Here is an 18,644-nt window from a genome sequence, read left to right on the forward strand (position 1 = left end):
GTTTGGACAAAAGTGTAACGTAGTGGATTTTACATTGGAGAGTAGGTGATCATATGTGATTACAGGGTACCTGGTGCTTTATTTCACTGACTCTTAGACACTTTGCCATCTTTTCCAGCTTGTTGTTAAGTGTGTGAAGAGGATAAATTACTTTATAAAGTAAAGCAAAGAAGGGCAACTATATTGTCTGCACTAAGGCACCTCAGAGATCCAAAGAGATTAGAACACCTGCATCATGCTTGGCTTATACAGTAATATAAGTGGGCAAGGGGTTGACTTAAAAGAAGTTTTTAAGCACCTCGTAAGACAACTCGAGTGATCATACCTGGAAACAGTGGATGTTTGCCTCACTAGGGGTCACAGGTTCAGGATGAAGAAGCTACATGTTCATGGATGCAGAAAGGGGGGTGCTTCAGCACTCCAATATTTTTGGTATAAGGTGCTGTACACTGCAGCACAGAGTATCTAGGACACCCAGCTTAATATTCAGCACCCCTTGGTAGAATTTGGTTCCCACAGTACTATGCAGTACAAGTTCAGATAATCATCAGGGCAAACTGTTTTGGATTGAGAGTTGTGAACTTTTGGAGCAATCTGCCAGATGGTAATTTATGAGGAAACTGCTACCACCAGAAAAAGTTCATGGATTTCCTTTGTTTTTTAATTGTCGTTTTCCTATATCTAAGTTCATAAATAACTTGTTACTGGGCAGGGCATGAAAGAAGAGCGTACAGATACATTGGGGCCAGTGCAAGTGTGTGCCCACTGCCCATTACTTGCTAAAGAGTGCAAATTGTAATGTGACGGACACTCAAGTGGCTAACAGACCGATCAGTGGGAAGACAGGATAAAGTAAGTGTGAGTGTTGTACTGTGGTTTCATTGTACTGTATGTGTGTGTTTTTAAATGTGTGTGTTTGTGCATTGCACATTTTGTGTGACTTATTGGTGTGAATCCATCAGTGTGTGCTCCTACAGGGTAAACTACAATAATGAATACAGTGCTCCCCCTATTTACGCGGATTTTAACTGTGCGGAACCCAACTCCGCTCATTAATGCCATGCAACCAAAATTCTAAAGTACGTGGGGGCCCCAAGTACACGGACGTAAATTTCCGTGCAGCACGGCCGAGTGAGGAAGTGAACAGAGGAGATGGCTGTTGATTGGCTGAGTGGCCACTACCAACCAATAAGAGAGGTGCCCTCTGGTGAAGACGTGCTGGGTGAGTTGCAAGGGGTTACTTTTACTTTTATCCTCTTCACCACTGATCAGCTCGTTAGCCGCTTGTACTGTTCGCAAGTACTGGGCATGCACCGGCTCCTGAATGTGCCTGAACCTGCTCCAGTGTTGGTCAAGTCTTGTCTTGAAAGAGCTCACACTCGGTGCCGTCACAACACTTTCTGGTAGATTGTTCTAAGAGTTCACAACTCTCACTCCGAAAAAGTTTGCCCTCACAGTTTTCTGGACTTGCGGCTTCTTCAATCTTGAGCTGTGACCCCTTGTGCCCTTTTGGGGCGAGCGTCCGCCAGCTCCAAGTAAGGACACTCGACTGAGTAGTGCCCCTTGAGATGCTTATACACCTCATTTAGGCCACCCCTTGCCCGTCTGTAGTATAAGCTAGGCAAGTTCAGGTGCTCCAATCTCTCAGGGCAGCTGAGGTGCCGAAGGGCAGGCACCAGTCTGGTGGCCGTCCTTTGAACATTTTCAACCAACTGACAGTCCCTAGCATATCTCGGGGACCAGACGGGGTGACAGTACTCCAGATGGGGAAGCACTTCACTCTAGAACAGGGGTCACCAAACTACGGCCTGCGGGCCGGATCCCAAGTCCTTCCCCGGCTCGTGGTAGCTCCGCCTACGCTCTGACGTTACCAGAGCTTTCGTTCTGGCTTGCAAGTATTGAACAGAATGATTATGCGGCCCGCGCTCGTCATTCTTTCAGTTATCCAGCCCACTGTGAAAAAAGTTTGGTGACCCCTGCTCTAGAAGATCGTTACGAGGGACGGACCGTCTAGATATCTGAATGAACCAATACTTTATTTGCCTGATTTACCTTCTTGCAATGGCCCAAGAACTTCAGCTCATTGTCAACATACACACCTAGGTCCTTCTCACATTCAGTCTCAAATAGTTCAGTTTCTTCGTCCCGTTGGGACATATGATACGCCTCCTTACCGTTGGTACGCCCCAAGTGCATCCTCTTACTTTTCGTAACATTGAATCTCAGCAGCCACTTCTTCGACCATTCTTGGAGCCCACAGAGGTCCTTCTGCAGCTCTTCACAATGCGCTTGGTTCTTGATTTCCCGAAATAGCTTGGCGTCATCGGCAAACATTTGTATTGAGGAGTGTACAACGTCAGGCATGTCATTTATGAAACAAACAAACAACAGCGGGCCCTGTGGTACCCCGCTTGTGACAGGTACAGATGATGATTTCGTGGACGAAATGCTGGATGCTGGAGAAGCTGGGCCAACTGTTGCGGAGATTGTGGAAGAATTAGAGAGATTGGAGGACATCAAGGATAAAGAGGTGGAGGCACCAAGAGTTAATGCTCAAGGATGCAGCAAAGATCTTGGAAATAACCGAGACCCTCAGGGCAAAGTTAATGGAGGCCAACCCACACCTGGCAGAAAGTGAGTCACAGGTGCTGGCCTTAAATAGACCTCTACACAAGCCATATTAATCAGCTATGCCAGTCTACCATCACACGTTTCTTGGCCAGTCTACAGCTGCATCTCTGCAGCTTGCCAAGTCTCCCTGCAGCTTTGTCAAGCTCTCCTGCAGCTCCGGCAAGTCCTTCTGCAGCTTAACCTGGCCCCTCTGCAGTTAAGCCAGGCCCCTATGCGTCTGATGAGTTTGAGGGGTTTTAGCACAACCCCAAGCCTCGGAAACCGTCACTCAAGCTGGCCTTCCCACGACCACTAGGTATGTTTATTCTTATTTAAGGGCTTATTTCTGTTTTATTATTCACCTTATATAACTAAAGTACACATATTTAACGGGATAACGTTCATAGAGGTTATGTGCAGAAAAAGTGCTTTGAAAGACCAGTTTTGGGTTCATGGTGTGTATCTGGAGGGGTCCCGGAACCAATTGCGTTTTTTTGTTTCCATTAGTTTAAAGTACCCAAGTACTGTACACAGTTCCCAAGTACACACCGATCTATTGAGACCAATTACCCACGCACTTGGGGAGAGCACTGTAATAACATGCAAGTCCCACCGACCCTGATTTTGAAGCTACCACAATCTTAGTGGGAGTGGATCTGTTGATGGTTTTATAAACAGTTGGAGAAATCATTGTAAAAATACTCATAGAAATATTAATATTAAAATGAAACTTATCATCATTTTTCAATTCGTGTCACATTATGATAAGGGAAAACGAGCCATTACCTATGACGCCACCTGTGTATGACCGTCCTTTAGTTGTGAAGAAAACTCGGCCCAAGAGTTACGTGGTTTCAGTTTCACTTGAGATTTTGGTACTTATTTTTTCTGTACAGGCCTTGACACCTTGACTCAAGTAAGAGGTAAAGTGATTGACTGATTTCCTGAAGTGCCAGTGTGTCCAAATAAACAAGTGTTACAGTTATTTGTTATTGTTTTTTAGAAATTGAAAACGAAAGGCTATTGTATATTAAAGCTTTTAATTAGATATTAGTTGGATTATTGAATGTTGTTGACAGATTATAAGACATACAATGCTAGTTCGAGTTGATGAAGTAGAAGTAAAGTAAATGTAATTGCACATAATTATGGGAATTTCACTTATTGCCACTAAACGAATCTCGAGAGAATTTTATAGTTGCACTCGGCAATTTTGAAAATTCTAAGACACTTTTCTTCAATTACATTTCTGGCGCAAATTAAGTATAAGCGAGATATTTAACATTTTGTATATGAAAATTAACTTTGCACTTGTTGCCAGTAAACTAATCCCGTAAATTTTATAGTTGGAAATTATTAGTGACAATGTTATCTTTTGGGGAAGTGTTTTTTTTTATGACATGTACTATGCTAGTTTCGGCGAGCCATGTCAGAGGGAGTGCTTAGTGCACGGGTCGTCTGAATCGCATTACCATGACCCAACTCTGAAAAAAATAGCGTTTTCCCAATAGGGGGAATATGTTAAATACCTGTACTGACAACATTATATGACCACTTGGGGGGTGGGGGGGTTAGGTTAGGTTAAATAAGGAAAACATTATTTTTTATTTTTTCCCCAGAAAAAATTACCTCCAATAAAAAAAAGCAGCAAAATTCATGCCCCCCCCCAAAAAAAAATTTCTTTGCTGGCGAAATCGCTCACAGCACGTAAGAAAACGTTCACTGGAATCAGTAATTTTAACAATTCTACGATACTTTTCTTTAATGGCATTTCTGTTGCAAATTACGTTTAAGCGAGATAATAAAATTTGTATTATGTTCGTACATGGTGGTACACCCAGAACATCGAATGGATGTGGAGCTCCCCAGTTAGGTTAGGCTAAGTTAGGTAGGTTTGTGTGGTTAGGGTTTTGTTGTTCCGATGTGTTTGGAACACTTTTTTACCTTGATTTTTAGATTAATATTGATGACTGACCCGCGGACGAGTTATTTATTTTGCTGTTTATTTTCTTAATTTTTTTTCATCAGTTCTCTTATGATAACCATTTCTTGTGAAATGCTTTGTTTGGTAGATAATTAGGCCCTTGGCGCACAATACTTTGTCTTCTTGGTAATGCGGCGGTGACGTCTCATCCCAGGATGTTAATAGCTATAACAAGGTTGGTGGTCTACTTACTTTACTCAGTCGGGCGTTACAGTAGTCACTTAAAGGGATCACGTGATTTTAAAGATATTCCATCTGCTACTGGGGGCCCTTTGTTTTAATGTATTAGTTAGGAAGGGTAGTGGAAAGAGATATCTGCCCTTTAAAGTTTATTCAGCAAAGATGTGTAATGAAGTCACCTGTGCTCGTCCTACTTCTAACTACATACCGTGGGGGAAAAGGAAGCTCACTATACACCCGCAAAATTACAGGAAAACATTGGGTACACATTACCGAGCCTCCAGTATCGACGGTCGCCGGGCCACCCAGGAACCTCACACTAACACTTCCACAGCCAAACTGTCTGTCGTTTTCTAACACTGCCTATCTTCTTGTCAAACAGGCCTTTTCAGTCTCCAGAGTAGGGTTTTTTTCAAGGGTCCTTATGTTCTGTTACGGCACACTGTATGGGTGGGGCTGTCTCCATGGCACCCCATATAGGTTTTCATGTTATTCTTTGAGGCTGTAACTAATTGCAACCCTCCGGTCCTGACAAGTGCCATGAACATTGTAACGGTCGTTCACATGGGTGTATTGCCGGCCTGTGTGGTTGTCCTGTTTATTACACGGCCAATCATATTGACGTATTTCAAAACACTCCGCTTCCCGGGCTGGATCATTTCCAATGCACAGTGTATGTTATGAACCGTTCGGTATGGGGGGCTGCTCGCACATCCACAAAAAAAATTAAAATTACACCATATCATAGTAAGTTCTTTCTGTTTAATATACTGGGCCCCAGCTAGGAAGTTAGGCAAGGTTAGGTAGGCTTGTGTGGTTAGGTTGGTGAGGTCTTCTAACAATGCTTCTGCTGCTTGTTTTTCATATCAACTAAGGTTAGTGTTATCGCCGCCCTCGTATGCTGCTACCTCAGACCCCCATCTGGCCGTGCAACGTGTGATCTCGCCAGATGTTTGTGGACGCACAACAAGTTTTTCGTTGTCATGTCCACAGATAGGGGCTTGGGATGCCTCTGGCTGACAGTATCGTCCAGCCCCTTTGAGTGTACACATACTAGCTATAACCAGGATAAGCCCGCATACGTTTTGACCATATCAATCAATCAATAAACGTTAAATGAGTCCACATTGCAGGTTTTTCTCACCCTTAAGACCTGACGTCATCTAACTGTCGAACCAATCGGCAGTTAAAGTTAGGTTAGGTTTAATTTAGAAATAATCACTTTTCAACACGTTTGCACAAACTGTGACAGTGTCCATCTATAAAACACAGTGAGAGTAATCGCTTTCTACAAAAAAATTGGCCGTGGGTCAGTCGTCAATAATTCCCGAATTTTAAAGCAAATCTCTTGATTCTGAGATAGGAGGGTGGGAGCTTTTCTCAGAAACTATTGATTTGTGTCAGAAATGAAGGTCAAATTCGTTCATAATGCATCAAAAACCATAGGAAATACAGTATATAGTTTTTACTTTAATTTCGTATAGTGGATATTTTAACATAAGAACATAAGAAAATAAGGAGTCTGCAATAGGCCGGTTGGCCTGTGCATGGCAGCTCCTGTCGAGAGTTACTACCACTCTCTATTATCCATGAATCTATCTAGCCTCCTTTTGAAACTTTCCAGAGTTCCCGCACTTACTACAAAGTTGCTAAGCTTGTTCCACTCGTCCACCACCCTATTTGTGAACCAGTTTCTTCCTATCTCCCTCCTAAACCTAAACTTATCCAACTTGAATGCGTTGCTAGTCTTGCTCGTATATTATAAGAACTTTATCTATATCCCCTTTATTGATTCCTTTCACCCACTTAAATACTTCTATCATATCTCCCGCACTCTTCGTCTTTCTAGGGAATGCAAGTTAAGTTTCTTTAACCTATCCTGATATGGAAGGTTTCTAAGTCCCGGAATCATTTTTGTCATTCTTCGCTGCACCGACTCTAGTGAATTTATATCCATTCTATAATAGGGGCACCAGAACTGAACCGCATAATCGAGGTGCGGCCTGACTAGCACAAGATATAGTTGCAATAAGACCTCTGCACTCTTGTTCCTTACACTTCTAGATATAAAACCCAATACTCTGTTTGCCTTATTTCGAACATTAACGCACTGTTTTCTAGGCCGTAGGTCCGGGCTTACAAGTACCCCTAGGTCTCTTTCACAAGTCGACTTCTCTAGGTTGATGTTGTTAAGGCTGTATACATTATAAGTATTTGTTCTTCCAATATTAAGTACTGTGACTGGCTAAGTTCCTACTAATGCGATTGGTAATTATTCATGACTAACCCACGGCAGATATTGATAGAAAACGATTTCAGAAACTCCGGATTTTCATTTTTTTTTTAATAGTGGACACTTGTAGTTTGTGCATATGTGTTAAAAAATGGTTATTTCTAAAATAAACATAACCTAACCTTTGTGGGTATGAAAAACAGACCTAACCAACCTAGCCAAACAAACCTACCTAACTTTACAGCCTCCCAGACTGCCCGGTATATTAAACAGAAAGAACTTACTCTGATATGGTGTAATTTGAGGCTATTTCTGGACGTGAGATCATGCAGTTGCATTGGCGCTTATGCTGCCTCAGCAGCAGAGTGATTTATTGTGATGGCGGGAAATGCCGAGCCACTGCATTGAGGAAGTAATGAACAAATTTCTTTACAGTCTGAAAGTTACAGGGTTTCCCGCAGTGTGCACAGTCTCTATTTTAAGGAACAATGGTGTGGTCTTTGAACTTTTGAAGGGTCTCGCAAATTACATCCATATAAGATCGGCGACAACCTTCACACGTCATGCTGAAAATGAAACCGCCTCGGGCGCGGGGAAAAGCGCCGCAGCAGGGCACAGGGAAAAGTGCCGCAGCAGGGCGCGGCCTTGTTACCGCCGGGAAGACAAATTAGTGTGAGCCTAGGCGCCTAATTATCTAGAAAACGAAACATTTGCACAAGAAATGATTAACATATCAGAACTCACTGAAGAAAATGAATTAAGAAAATAAACAGTAATACAAGTAACTTGTCTGTGGGTTATATATTAACCATGCTATTTTACCATGAGTGTGCTCTGATTGGCTAAGTACTTTCTGTTTAATATGATGGGGTGTTGCCCTCCCTGGCTAGCAAGTTGGGTAAGGTTAGGTAGGTTTTTTGGTAGGTAAGGTCAGGTTCTAGTATATGTTGCCTCTTTTATAAAGATAAGCTTCCATGCACAACAGAAATATGGTAAGGTATGTTTATAGCTACACAATGATCGACTCGTGGCAAAATAAATGCCAAATGCCACCAGTCACTGTCAGATATAGTTCTCGCGTTGTTTGCTGGTAATGGACAATCAGCCAATCAGAATTTACTCACTGTAAAATAGAGTATTATTTTAGTTATGTACAACCATCTCATTCGGGGATTTTAGCATTTGCAATCTATAGATCTAATAATTCTATGAATTTTCTTCTATGACACTTACCTCGTAAATGTAAAAAAAAAATAGAGATATTGAATGTGTTTTATTCTCTTGTTATTATCATATACAGAAGCTCCTGGCACCACCACGTTTGCAAGATTTGTTTACAACCGACCCACTCGACCCGAGCATACTCTTGCTTCTACAAAAAAATAAATAAATAATAAATAAATAAACTAAAAAATTAAAATTACACCTTGACACTTCAGCAAAGTTGCTTTCACTGGCACCATATATCAAAATAAGTACTTTCTCTTTAATATGGCATAAGGTTAGCACCCAAACCAGGAAGCTAGGTAAGATTTGGTTGGTTAAGTAAGGTTTTCTTAGGTTCATTATTATTCACTTGTGACAGAAGTGTATAGAATGAAAGTTAGTCGGAATGCTAAGATATATCGATTGCATATGTTAAAAATCCCAGATTCCTTGATTGTATGAAACTAAAATTTTCTGAAAATAATGTTAGTTGGAACTTAGCCAGTCATAGGAAAAAAAATTGATGAAGTAGAAGTAAATACTACATGTAATAACACAGAATGGTTGTTTTCAGGAAAAAAAATTACCCCGGTAATACTGTATTCGTTTAATGGCTGCGACAAGATTTTTGTATTTAGTTATTCTAGGATTAATAAAAAAAAAACAGTTTAGGTTTGGTTAGGTTAAGTTTCAAAAGTGATTTGGAAGTTGAAAGTGTTCAAAGAATATTTTTTTTATTGTGTGTGTGTGTGTGTGTTTTATTAAAATCTGACCTTCATTTCAGGTGCAAATGAGTGAATGTGGTAAAAAAATAATAATAATTTTTTACAGAATTCGCTCATTTGCCCCCAAAATTAAGGTAATACAATATATGAATAAAACACACCTAAATACACCAACCATAAACCTATTCATAACAAAAAGGAGCCACAGCCATTTAACGAATGTTTCCCCAAAAAGGGGTTTGTTAAATTGATAATTTGGCTAAAGATGAAGGAGATGGTTATCACCAAAAGAAACTTTTCAAAATTTTACCCAAATTTCTGGAGATGTTATTTGCATGGTACTAAAGAAAAGTTGTGATAATGGTGGAGGAGACGGCTAACAACAGAAGCAGTTGTTAAATTTTGTAACTTTTATCCACAGATGTTGTTTGGGTGATGTTAAGTAATAAAAACTCTGACAATGCACAGAACCTGATAGAACATGACCTAACTGGGGGGCTGTGCCCTTGGACCCTCTGGCATATTCAGCAGAAGGAACTTATCTTAATATTGAAGTGGATAGAGTGCATTGATGGCACCCAGGAAGTGGTAATATCCCTCTTCTTTCATGCTCAGCCCATTACAGGTAATGTATGATTGAAGCTGTGAAAGCAACTGTGTTGAAGTGTCATGGTGTAATTTACATTTTTTGTGGAGGTAAGAGTGTGCTTGGACTGAGCAGGTCATTTGTAGTGTAGGGTTTCGTGATATTATGTTGTCTAGCACTCAGGATGGATGGAAACTCTAAGGTGGTTTTCTTGTATAATATAAGTTATATGATAGACAGTCTGGTGCTGGAGGTGCCGTGTGGTGAGGAGCTGCTCAGAGAAGGACAGCTGGTGGGTCGCCATGCTCGCCGGCAGGAGCGAGGACCGCCAGGCAGGCGGAGGAGAAGCGAGGGCCGCCAGGCAGCGGCGGAGGAGGAGGAGGAGGTGTTGCGTGTTCAAGTAGAGAGGCCAGAATGAATCTCAATGGAGAGACAGAGCTTATATACACAGCAGCCGTGAGTCATCTGTGAGTCATGGTGGGAAAACCCGGGAAGTAGCCGGTCTTTTGGCTCTGTTGCTAGGATACTGTGGCATCTGGTGATGCCCCTTGGGCCGCTAGTTTGGTTGCTAGGGAAGACGTAGCAGGTGGGATGCAGCTACGCAGTTGTAGGGGAGACGTCCACTACAGTAGACAAACAGAGCAGACAATAACACACGCTGATTTAACAGATTTTTTGAAGAACTATTTATGGTAAAAAATTAGTTTCTTCGCATACAAAGCATGTAAAGATATGATTTTAGTGTCCTCTGATTAGTTTTCAATGTGTTTTACCCTGCATTTTTTCTCATCCTTCATGACCTGCCCAATACTGGTAATTTATGATTGTAAATAGAAAAAAAAATACTTGTAATTAAAATAAAAAGTTGTAACCTTTTTTAAAACACTTATTATAATGATAAGAACATTTGTTGAAAAAATGAACGAAATCGAACAACTCCTTCTGGTGGCAGCAGTGTTATCATAAATTACCAAATACAGTACAGTTGGCCCTTAACATACGCGGGGGTTAGGTAACAGAGATACCCGTGAATGTTAAGAATCCGCATATTTTTGCTGCCCCTCCCCCCAAAAAAACCCCTGGCCCCCCCATGTCCTTATTTACCGTATATACCTGTGTGTAGTTCGAGTTTTTAAGACCAAATTTTTTGGCAAAAAATTGGGGGTCGACCTCTAAACGGGTAATAGTTTCGTTAGGTTGAAAAATATTTACCAGTAACTACCAGTAAACAATGGAAACGACGCACCACCAGCTGTGAGTGTTGGTACAGTTGCCAGGGCAGATCTCTTGCGTCATCATAGCAAGCCCAAAGTAACCAAATGCATGGTATGGTAGCACAGGACGATGTAAAACATAAAGTATTCATTTTTTAAAGTTTATTTATTGATACATAAATTTTTTTTCATTATATTTGAAACATCAATCTTTGTTAATTAAATTTGAAACAAAAGAAAACTACGATACCGTATTTCTAAATACCGGGTATTTTCATTAAAATATTACATCACAAGTGTATTTTACCTTAACTGTGACTGAATGAATATATTCTCAGAAATAAATATGGAAATGTAATATTTTTGCTGGAATGACATACGTATTACAGTGGAAAGTGGGATAAAATCATGACGAAAACAATGACTTAAGCTTTCTTTCGTTGTTCAAAAGATTTTAGCCCACCCGGGAACAGGTCACTGACCCACATCGGGGCCTGGGGGGTGAAAATGTAATAGTAGTAATAATAATAATAATAATAATAATAATAATAATAATAATAATAATAATAATAATAAAGAACCATAAAGAAATACAAAAATGAAAAAAGATCAAAAGTGAGAAACAAAATATGTATGTTGTGATGTCAATAGTAAGAGAAACAATTGAGACCCTGCAATTGTGTGTAAATGAGGCAGAAAGTCAGATCAGTAACCTGAGACTTGGTCACAATTTTTGTGATGCTATATGGCAGCAGGGTCCACCATTAGACAACACATTATGCTTCCAATATCTTCCAAGACGGTAGTACCTCCCTATTTGGTAGCTGTCTACTACCTACAGTAAATTAATTATTTCTTCGCCTACAAAATACGTAGAGATGTGAAATTACTGCCATATAATCACTTCGGTGTATTTTTACCCCATAATTTCCTTCTCTCATGCCCTGCCCACTACAGGTGATGTAGTTATTTGATTGAAGGTAGAGAAGAAAAACTATTCCCTCCACTTTATCCGAACTGTACAGTAATTTATTTAGAACCAAGAATTTTGGTAAATATGTGATATAAGCTCTGCCTTGGCATTAGTGATTAATTTTGCACCATATTTTTTGGGGGGTTATAGTCTAGGACAGGGGTGGCCAGACTTAGTGAGTTGTGAACTACTTTTTCTACAGTCACCCTAGTCCCTAACAGTAACAAGGTCCACCATCCCAGCCCTCACCGTCCAATAAGAAAATTGGGTGAAGATTCGTTTTATGCCTTAACGACAAATTGATTAGCTACTAAAATATGTTTTTCTTCAGTATTTTTTCTTGGTGTAAATGAATATGACCTTCATTTTTATGGGAAATGTATGTTTATGGAGATATTACTTGTTTAACATAAGTAACGGCAATGAATTTTCCAAAGTGGGTAGGACGTTGAAGATAAAGGATTAAGAAAACACTGAAAACCCTACCTATTTTACCTCAAATCTTACCTTATTTATGTGTTGGATACACAAAAACTGAATCGTTGTACAGTACCTGGTTTCATATTTCTAACCTTTGATCTAAGTTCTGCAGAATTATATGCCTTCATTCTCACATACAGTTGGGTCTGTTGAAAAAAACTTTTGGTTTTTGGAGTGAATCAGTTTCCAGAATTTTGGATAAAGGTCCCGATCTGTATCAACCATATTTTGTACCTTTTTCTTTTACCAAAATGTTAATACAGTAGTTGAATATGATGTTTCATGCTTGCCATACCCTTTTTTGACAATTATTTTCATTTACAGGAAAGGAGCGGATCCATTAATGAATCAACAAAAAGGACGCTGGAGGCACAAGTAACTATCGGAAAAAAAATGTCTCAAGCTAAGAGGGGATCATGGAAACCACTATTCAAAAAAGCAAAAATAACACACAAAGCTATTAACGATGACAGGCCTCTCATTCAGAGGTGGAATTTATTGGTAATTTTGCCAAAGAAGAAAGCAGCCTTTTCTCTAAGGGATCCTGATATTATAAAGTTAATGGATTTTCTGAAGGAAGATGCCAGTGAAATAAACATTAATAGGTATGATTTATTTGATGTTATGTAGCAGGTACACTAAAGGCTTGCAAAAGTGTAAAAGAATATAGGATTTAATGATGGGTATCAAACCTTAATATGTAGTACAGTACAGTACCAGGCAGTCTCCTGCTTACGAACATAATTGGTTCCAGAGGTCTGTTCACGAGTCCAAATTCACCTCTATTGCTTGCAAATGATGTGTTAAATATGAAAAATACTGTATGTACAGCACACCCACAGCACAGTACTCTATCATACATCATTGATATTTGTTCTCCAAACACAAAAGTTGTTCCGTATCATCATGCAATTTTCCTCTTTTCTTACTTTTGATGGTCGATTGCATAACCATGGAATGCTTTACATGCTCTGTAATTTTTTCTTTGTCTTTTAAAGTCGTATTAACAGTCAAACGATCAGTTCGAAAGCACATGCTACATTTGTCACCTGTATTGTATCACCTCTTTCCTCCACTTGCTTTAATCGCCACTTTTGTTTCCATGAATTTTTCTGAATTTCAGAAAAAACACAAAAAAAACAGGGGGATGTGTTCCAGAAAATGTGACAGGGAAAAATTTTATGAGGAATTTCTCCTAAATAGAATTTATATAATTAGGGGTATATGCATTCGAACATGTACAGTAATGTCCCTTGGAAGTTCAGGATCTGTTCCTAGAGAGGGAGCTTTCAGCAAATGAGCTGTAATTTTGTTCTTGCAAATTTTTGTCCAGGCTCTAACAGGTACAGCCATGGAATTATCACTGTTTTCCAAAGACATTCCATACCCTTCTGAAATCGTGTGACTTCGGACATCTATAAATCTTCTTATGATGTTTGCTGGATTTCTGATGACACGCATGAACAGCCCATTAGCTCATGCTCCAATAGCATACAGTAAACCCTTGTTATTCACAGGGGTTAGGTTCCAAGGAATGCCGTGAAGAGACAAAACTGCGAATAGCAACTTATACTACCTTAATGCACTACTGTATACCCAGTGTTGTACGCGTCAACGAAAAAAATGGCGCCGCCAGCGTCAGCGTAAAAGGCCGAGAAATTTGATGCCGTCTGCGTAAACGATTTCATAAATTGACGCCGTTTGCATCAACGTCAACACCTAGCGTCAACACCTAGCGTCAGCAAGTTTTCAGTGACGTATTCATGCAGCCCCGAAACGCGTATTCTCCTGTGTATGGGACTAATATATGCAAAATAAAAATATACAGCTCCTCCCCGACTTACGACGGGGTTAGGGACCCAAATCCAGGTCATAAGTCGAAAATGCTTAAATAATACATAGAAAATTGAAAATAGGTGTCTCTCTTTCTTCTCAGCACCACAAAACTCTTTATTTTAAGCTTGCCAGCCATTTTAAAGTGAATTACAAACAAAAATTTTGTCAGTACACAGCGCAATCACTGACGTTGGGACTCGAAAATACATAATTTGACAAAATTTTGGTACAACTGAGGCAGGTCATAAGTGTGGGTGGTTGCAAGTCGAGTAGGTCATAAGTCGGGGAGGAGTTGTATTCATTCATTTTTAATCATTTATTATGATTTATATTATATCATTTTAATTATTCATTTGTTCCCCTGCAAGAATACTAGTATCTCAAAATGCTTGTCGCTCATTCTGCTGCGCTTGGGCCTCAAGACGTCCTTGCCCATGGAGAACATGCGCTCCACGGCAGCACTAGAGGGGATGGGGGTGTTGTATTTGATGAACAACTCCCTCATGGTCTTGTTGGGGAAGGTGTCTTTCTCGAAAGTTTTTTCAAAGGTTTCTCTCCCAGGAAACGCTTGGAAAGGTCGCTGTCTTTCTCATTCCTGCGGGAGGTCTCGTACGGGGCCTGGAACAATTCGTCCTCCATGTCATGGTCTTTGTCGTCTCCCTCACTGCTGCTGCTGCTCTCAGTCTTGTGCACGGACTTCTCCACCAACCTGGACAGCTGGTTGGTAGCCTTTTTCCTGACGAACAAATTGACACTTGATGCTCCTCTCGGGTGAAAAGTTGACTGCGTCACCTGTAGCGTCACCTGCCCAAAAAATTTATGGCGTCAGCGTTAACAAAAAGTTGACGGCGTTAAATTAACAGTGTCAACATATAACACCGACCACCCGCAGCAGCACTCATTCCCTTTTTTAACTTGTCTAATAATTCAACTTACTTTGTCAGGGTCATCACTGACTTCTTCCTTTTACATCTCACTCCACTAGCATCACTAGCACTGACACTCGGTAGTCTTATAGGGGCCACTTTCACATAGAAACACTCAATGTTTTGAGAGTACAACACGAGATGCTGCGGGAAGAAGCTCGTAAGCTAACCACCATAGCCACCATTTGCTTACTTTGAATATTTGAAATTGTGAATTGAAAACCTGCGAATGGCAAGGGTCTTCTGTACTTAACATATGCATTTATTTAACCTACAAAATTAAACTGCAGCTTAAAAAAACATCAAACACACTCTGAAATCACCCTATCTTTCAGTGTTGTATCGTACACTGTAAACACAAAAATATATACGTCTACAGAAAGCAATAATAATGTAGTACAGTTGTTGCATATTTTCTGGGATTTATTGTACAGTACGTATACCATCTTATAATTTAATAATTTCTTGCACCCATATACTGTATGTTGTAAGTTCTTGTTCTCAGTTATACTCTTTGTTTTTCAGGTATGTCACTGTGTCATGTCGATCTGAAGCAGAGGCAAATATTATAAAAGATGAGCTAAATAACTTTGAAATGGAGGGAGAGAAGATCATTCTTTCAGATGTAAATAGAGCTGTGGTTGCAACAAGAACACAGCTTTACCCGTAAGTGTCAACCTAACTAATATGGTGTTCCTCAGGTTATATAATAATAATTATTCTTAGTGAACTTACCTGGCTGTAGGCCAAGGCATGCTTATTTGATCAGTCTGTGTCCATTGTCCTTATTGGTGACTCCTGACCTCGGGTTTTTGTGATTTTTCAAGGGATTGAATCCATGTACATTTGGGGCAGAACCCCATATTCCACAAAATATCATTCATTGTATCATACCCTAATTTTTAATTTGAGGAGATGTTGTGTGGTGTGTAAATCCTTTAGATCTTGGTGCTGGTTCTCCTGCTGGGCTCTGCTACTTCAAAGACATGATAGACTTTAATTCTAGTTGGTACCATAGTCGATGCCTTCACTGTGGTCACCTTTGTCGACTCATGGTGTCCTAAGAGGTTAAGATAGGTAATAGACCCCTTAGTCCCCTTAGTTGCTTGTAGGAAGGTTGAAATCCAAAATAGCATCTACCCTCAGCTGCACTCATGATGAGTGTGTGCACTGGTTGCTTCTATCCTATATTTATTCCACAGATTCTTGTCATTTGTTCTACTTGCTGCCAGCCAGAATATCATAATCATGTTAAGTTATAGTCACATAAGTGTTGGCAATACATAAATGGGAGGGAGTTTCTTGAAACTCAAATGAGTATTTGTACTTTATTTGTGGTAACACAACACTTAATATATGTGTGTACAGATACAGTGGTCCTTCGATTAACGAACGGTTCAATTAATGAAATTTCGGTTAACGAATTAGCTCCCATAAGGATTTTGTTTCATTAACGAACAAAACTTTGATTAACGAGAAACACGCTTTGTTGTGCACATCAGCTGATCGGCTGGTCCGCCAATACAGAAATCGGTTCTATATTTACATTCGTTTCCAGTGGAGTAAATATCAAGAAAGTTGTGGTCTTGAATATTTTTGCATTTTTTATATTAAAATTATTGGTCATTCTGAAATTTAGTTAACATATTGGTAATATATACAATACAGGGAACAGTTTTTGTGTGTCCTCCAGCTGATCAAATCACCCACCAACACTTCTCAGTTTAACTTTGCTTACAGGGGAGTGAACATGGAGTTTGTTGGTCTCTTGAATATTTTTGCATTTTTACATTAAAATTATTGGTCATTCTGAAATTTAGTTAACATATTGATAATATACAGTGCAGAAATTATTAAGAAATACAAAGAAGGCATTAGAACCAATGCACTCTGTAAAGAATATGGCATGTCATTATTGACTGCTTCTACAATCATTTGTTTGCTATGTAAATAAAGCTGACGGGAATACGACATACGCACCTCAAAGTAAGTTAAAATACAGTATTCTATTGTTTTTTATTTATTATTGTACAGTACTGTATTTAGTTTATATTTAATGTTTTGTTAATTCTATTACCGGTATACAGTACTTTGTATGTACAGTATACTTTTTCTGTGAGTTGGAACCAATTACCCAATATCCCATTGAAATAATAGATTCACTTAGCAAAATTTTTGGTTAACAACCGACTCTGTGGAACCAATTGTGTTCATTATTCGAGGGACCACTGTACAATATATGCACTTGGTAACAGTAACTGTGTGCTCCCATTTGTATGAAAGGAGGTGCATTCTTGTATGAGGCCAGATTCTAACTGCCCTCAGTAGCCTGCACCCAGCCTGACAACCGTGAGAACAATACTATGTCATCATGTTTGTAATCAAACAGATTACCTTTGCCCTGCTCTGAGCGAGGGGTTACTAAGTAGTGAAATATTACAGTATACAGATGTCCTCATGAAATACAATAATAGTAAAATAACATGTAGGGGTATTTGTTATACAGCTACCGGTACTCCTCGACTTACAACATACTTGACCTACGACCACCCGGACATATGACTGCCTCAGTCGTACCAAAATTTTGTAAAATTACGTATTTTCGAATCCCAACGTCAGTGATTGTGCTGTGTACTGACAAATTGTAATTCACTTTAAAATGGCTGGCAAGCTTAAAAGTGAGAGTTTTGTGGTGCTGGGAAGAAAAAGAGACACCCATTTTAGATTTTCTATCTATTATTTAAGCATTTTCGACTTGCGACCAATTCGACTTACGACCTGGATTTGGCTCCCTAACCCCATCGTAAGTCGGGGAGCAGCTGTACATACATAATGGTGCTGGAATAGCCAGAGACAGTATACTGTGTTGTTTTTCATGTCAGCTTATCTCTGCATATAATGTACAGTATTCTTCTTTCTATTTTATCTTTCTTCTCCCTTGTTCTCCTTTCAAACAACCTTAAGGGTTAGATGGGTAACAAAACAAAAAATTACAGCTCCCCAGTATAAACAGGTCTTCAAAACTTAACCCATTCTCACATCTTCAGATAATGTCTTTTATTAATTAATTATTATTATTATTATTTTTGTATACTGCATCCATTAGTACTGAGCTACAGGGCAGTATTTGACGATGAGCATTTTCTTTATTTTATAACACTGGTATTTGCCCCTTATGTGAATGGCCCTGGGATTGATTCCTTATGGGAGTGGAGGACTAGTCTGTTGACTCGAACTTGACAACTTAGGTCTTGGATCAGTTTTCAACATAGCAGCTGATTAGCTGGTGGACAGACACCCTAAGAGGTCCAACAGTTCTTGAGTATTTATATTCTGATATTATAAGGGATTCAAATTTTTCTTTGTTGATCTCTGATAATTCTCTCCACCCACTAACCTTCTAGAGGAAGATGCCTCCCTCCCCGCCACCCACTAACCTTCTATACCTTTTACAAACAAGGCTAAGCCAACACAAGTAGCAGCCCTCTTTATTTTTGGTAAGTACCCCTGTACAGTGCACTAAAACAATATGTAATCTTTATTTGCTTAGGTTTTAAGCTAAAAATTCTTTGACCTGGACATGTTTAAATTTATACCTTAGGGTTTTGAGTCGAACACTTTTTTTGCTGGAATGTATCTCGGCTTTTAACATGGTATCCTATGGGAAAAGGGGTCCCATGGAACAATAACT

General features: G+C 39.6%; 1 protein-coding gene across 8 annotated transcripts in view; it reads left to right on the forward strand.

The window, feature by feature from the left end:
- The first annotated feature begins 2,414 nt into the window (after window positions 1-2,414).
- Window positions 2,415-18,644, forward strand: part of LOC121867924 — a 50,877-nt gene continuing 34,647 nt past the window's right edge. The window contains exons 1-4 of one of the 8 annotated variants that reach the window (XM_042368068.1): window positions 2,415-3,533; window positions 9,360-9,526; window positions 12,516-12,796; window positions 15,479-15,619. In XM_042368068.1, coding sequence (XP_042224002.1) covers window positions 9,374-9,526; window positions 12,516-12,796; window positions 15,479-15,619 — 575 coding nt within the window. In that variant the 5' untranslated portion in view covers window positions 2,415-3,533; window positions 9,360-9,373. Of the gene's footprint in view, window positions 3,534-9,359; window positions 9,564-12,515; window positions 12,797-15,478; window positions 15,620-18,644 lie in introns of those variants that run through there. The other 7 variants (XM_042368067.1, XM_042368065.1, XM_042368064.1 and 4 more) reach the window with 7 other exon arrangements.

Source organism: Homarus americanus, unplaced genomic scaffold, assembly GCF_018991925.1.
Source record: "Homarus americanus isolate GMGI-L3 unplaced genomic scaffold, GMGI_Hamer_2.0 scaffold37032, whole genome shotgun sequence".
NCBI lineage: Eukaryota > Metazoa > Arthropoda > Malacostraca > Decapoda > Nephropidae > Homarus > Homarus americanus.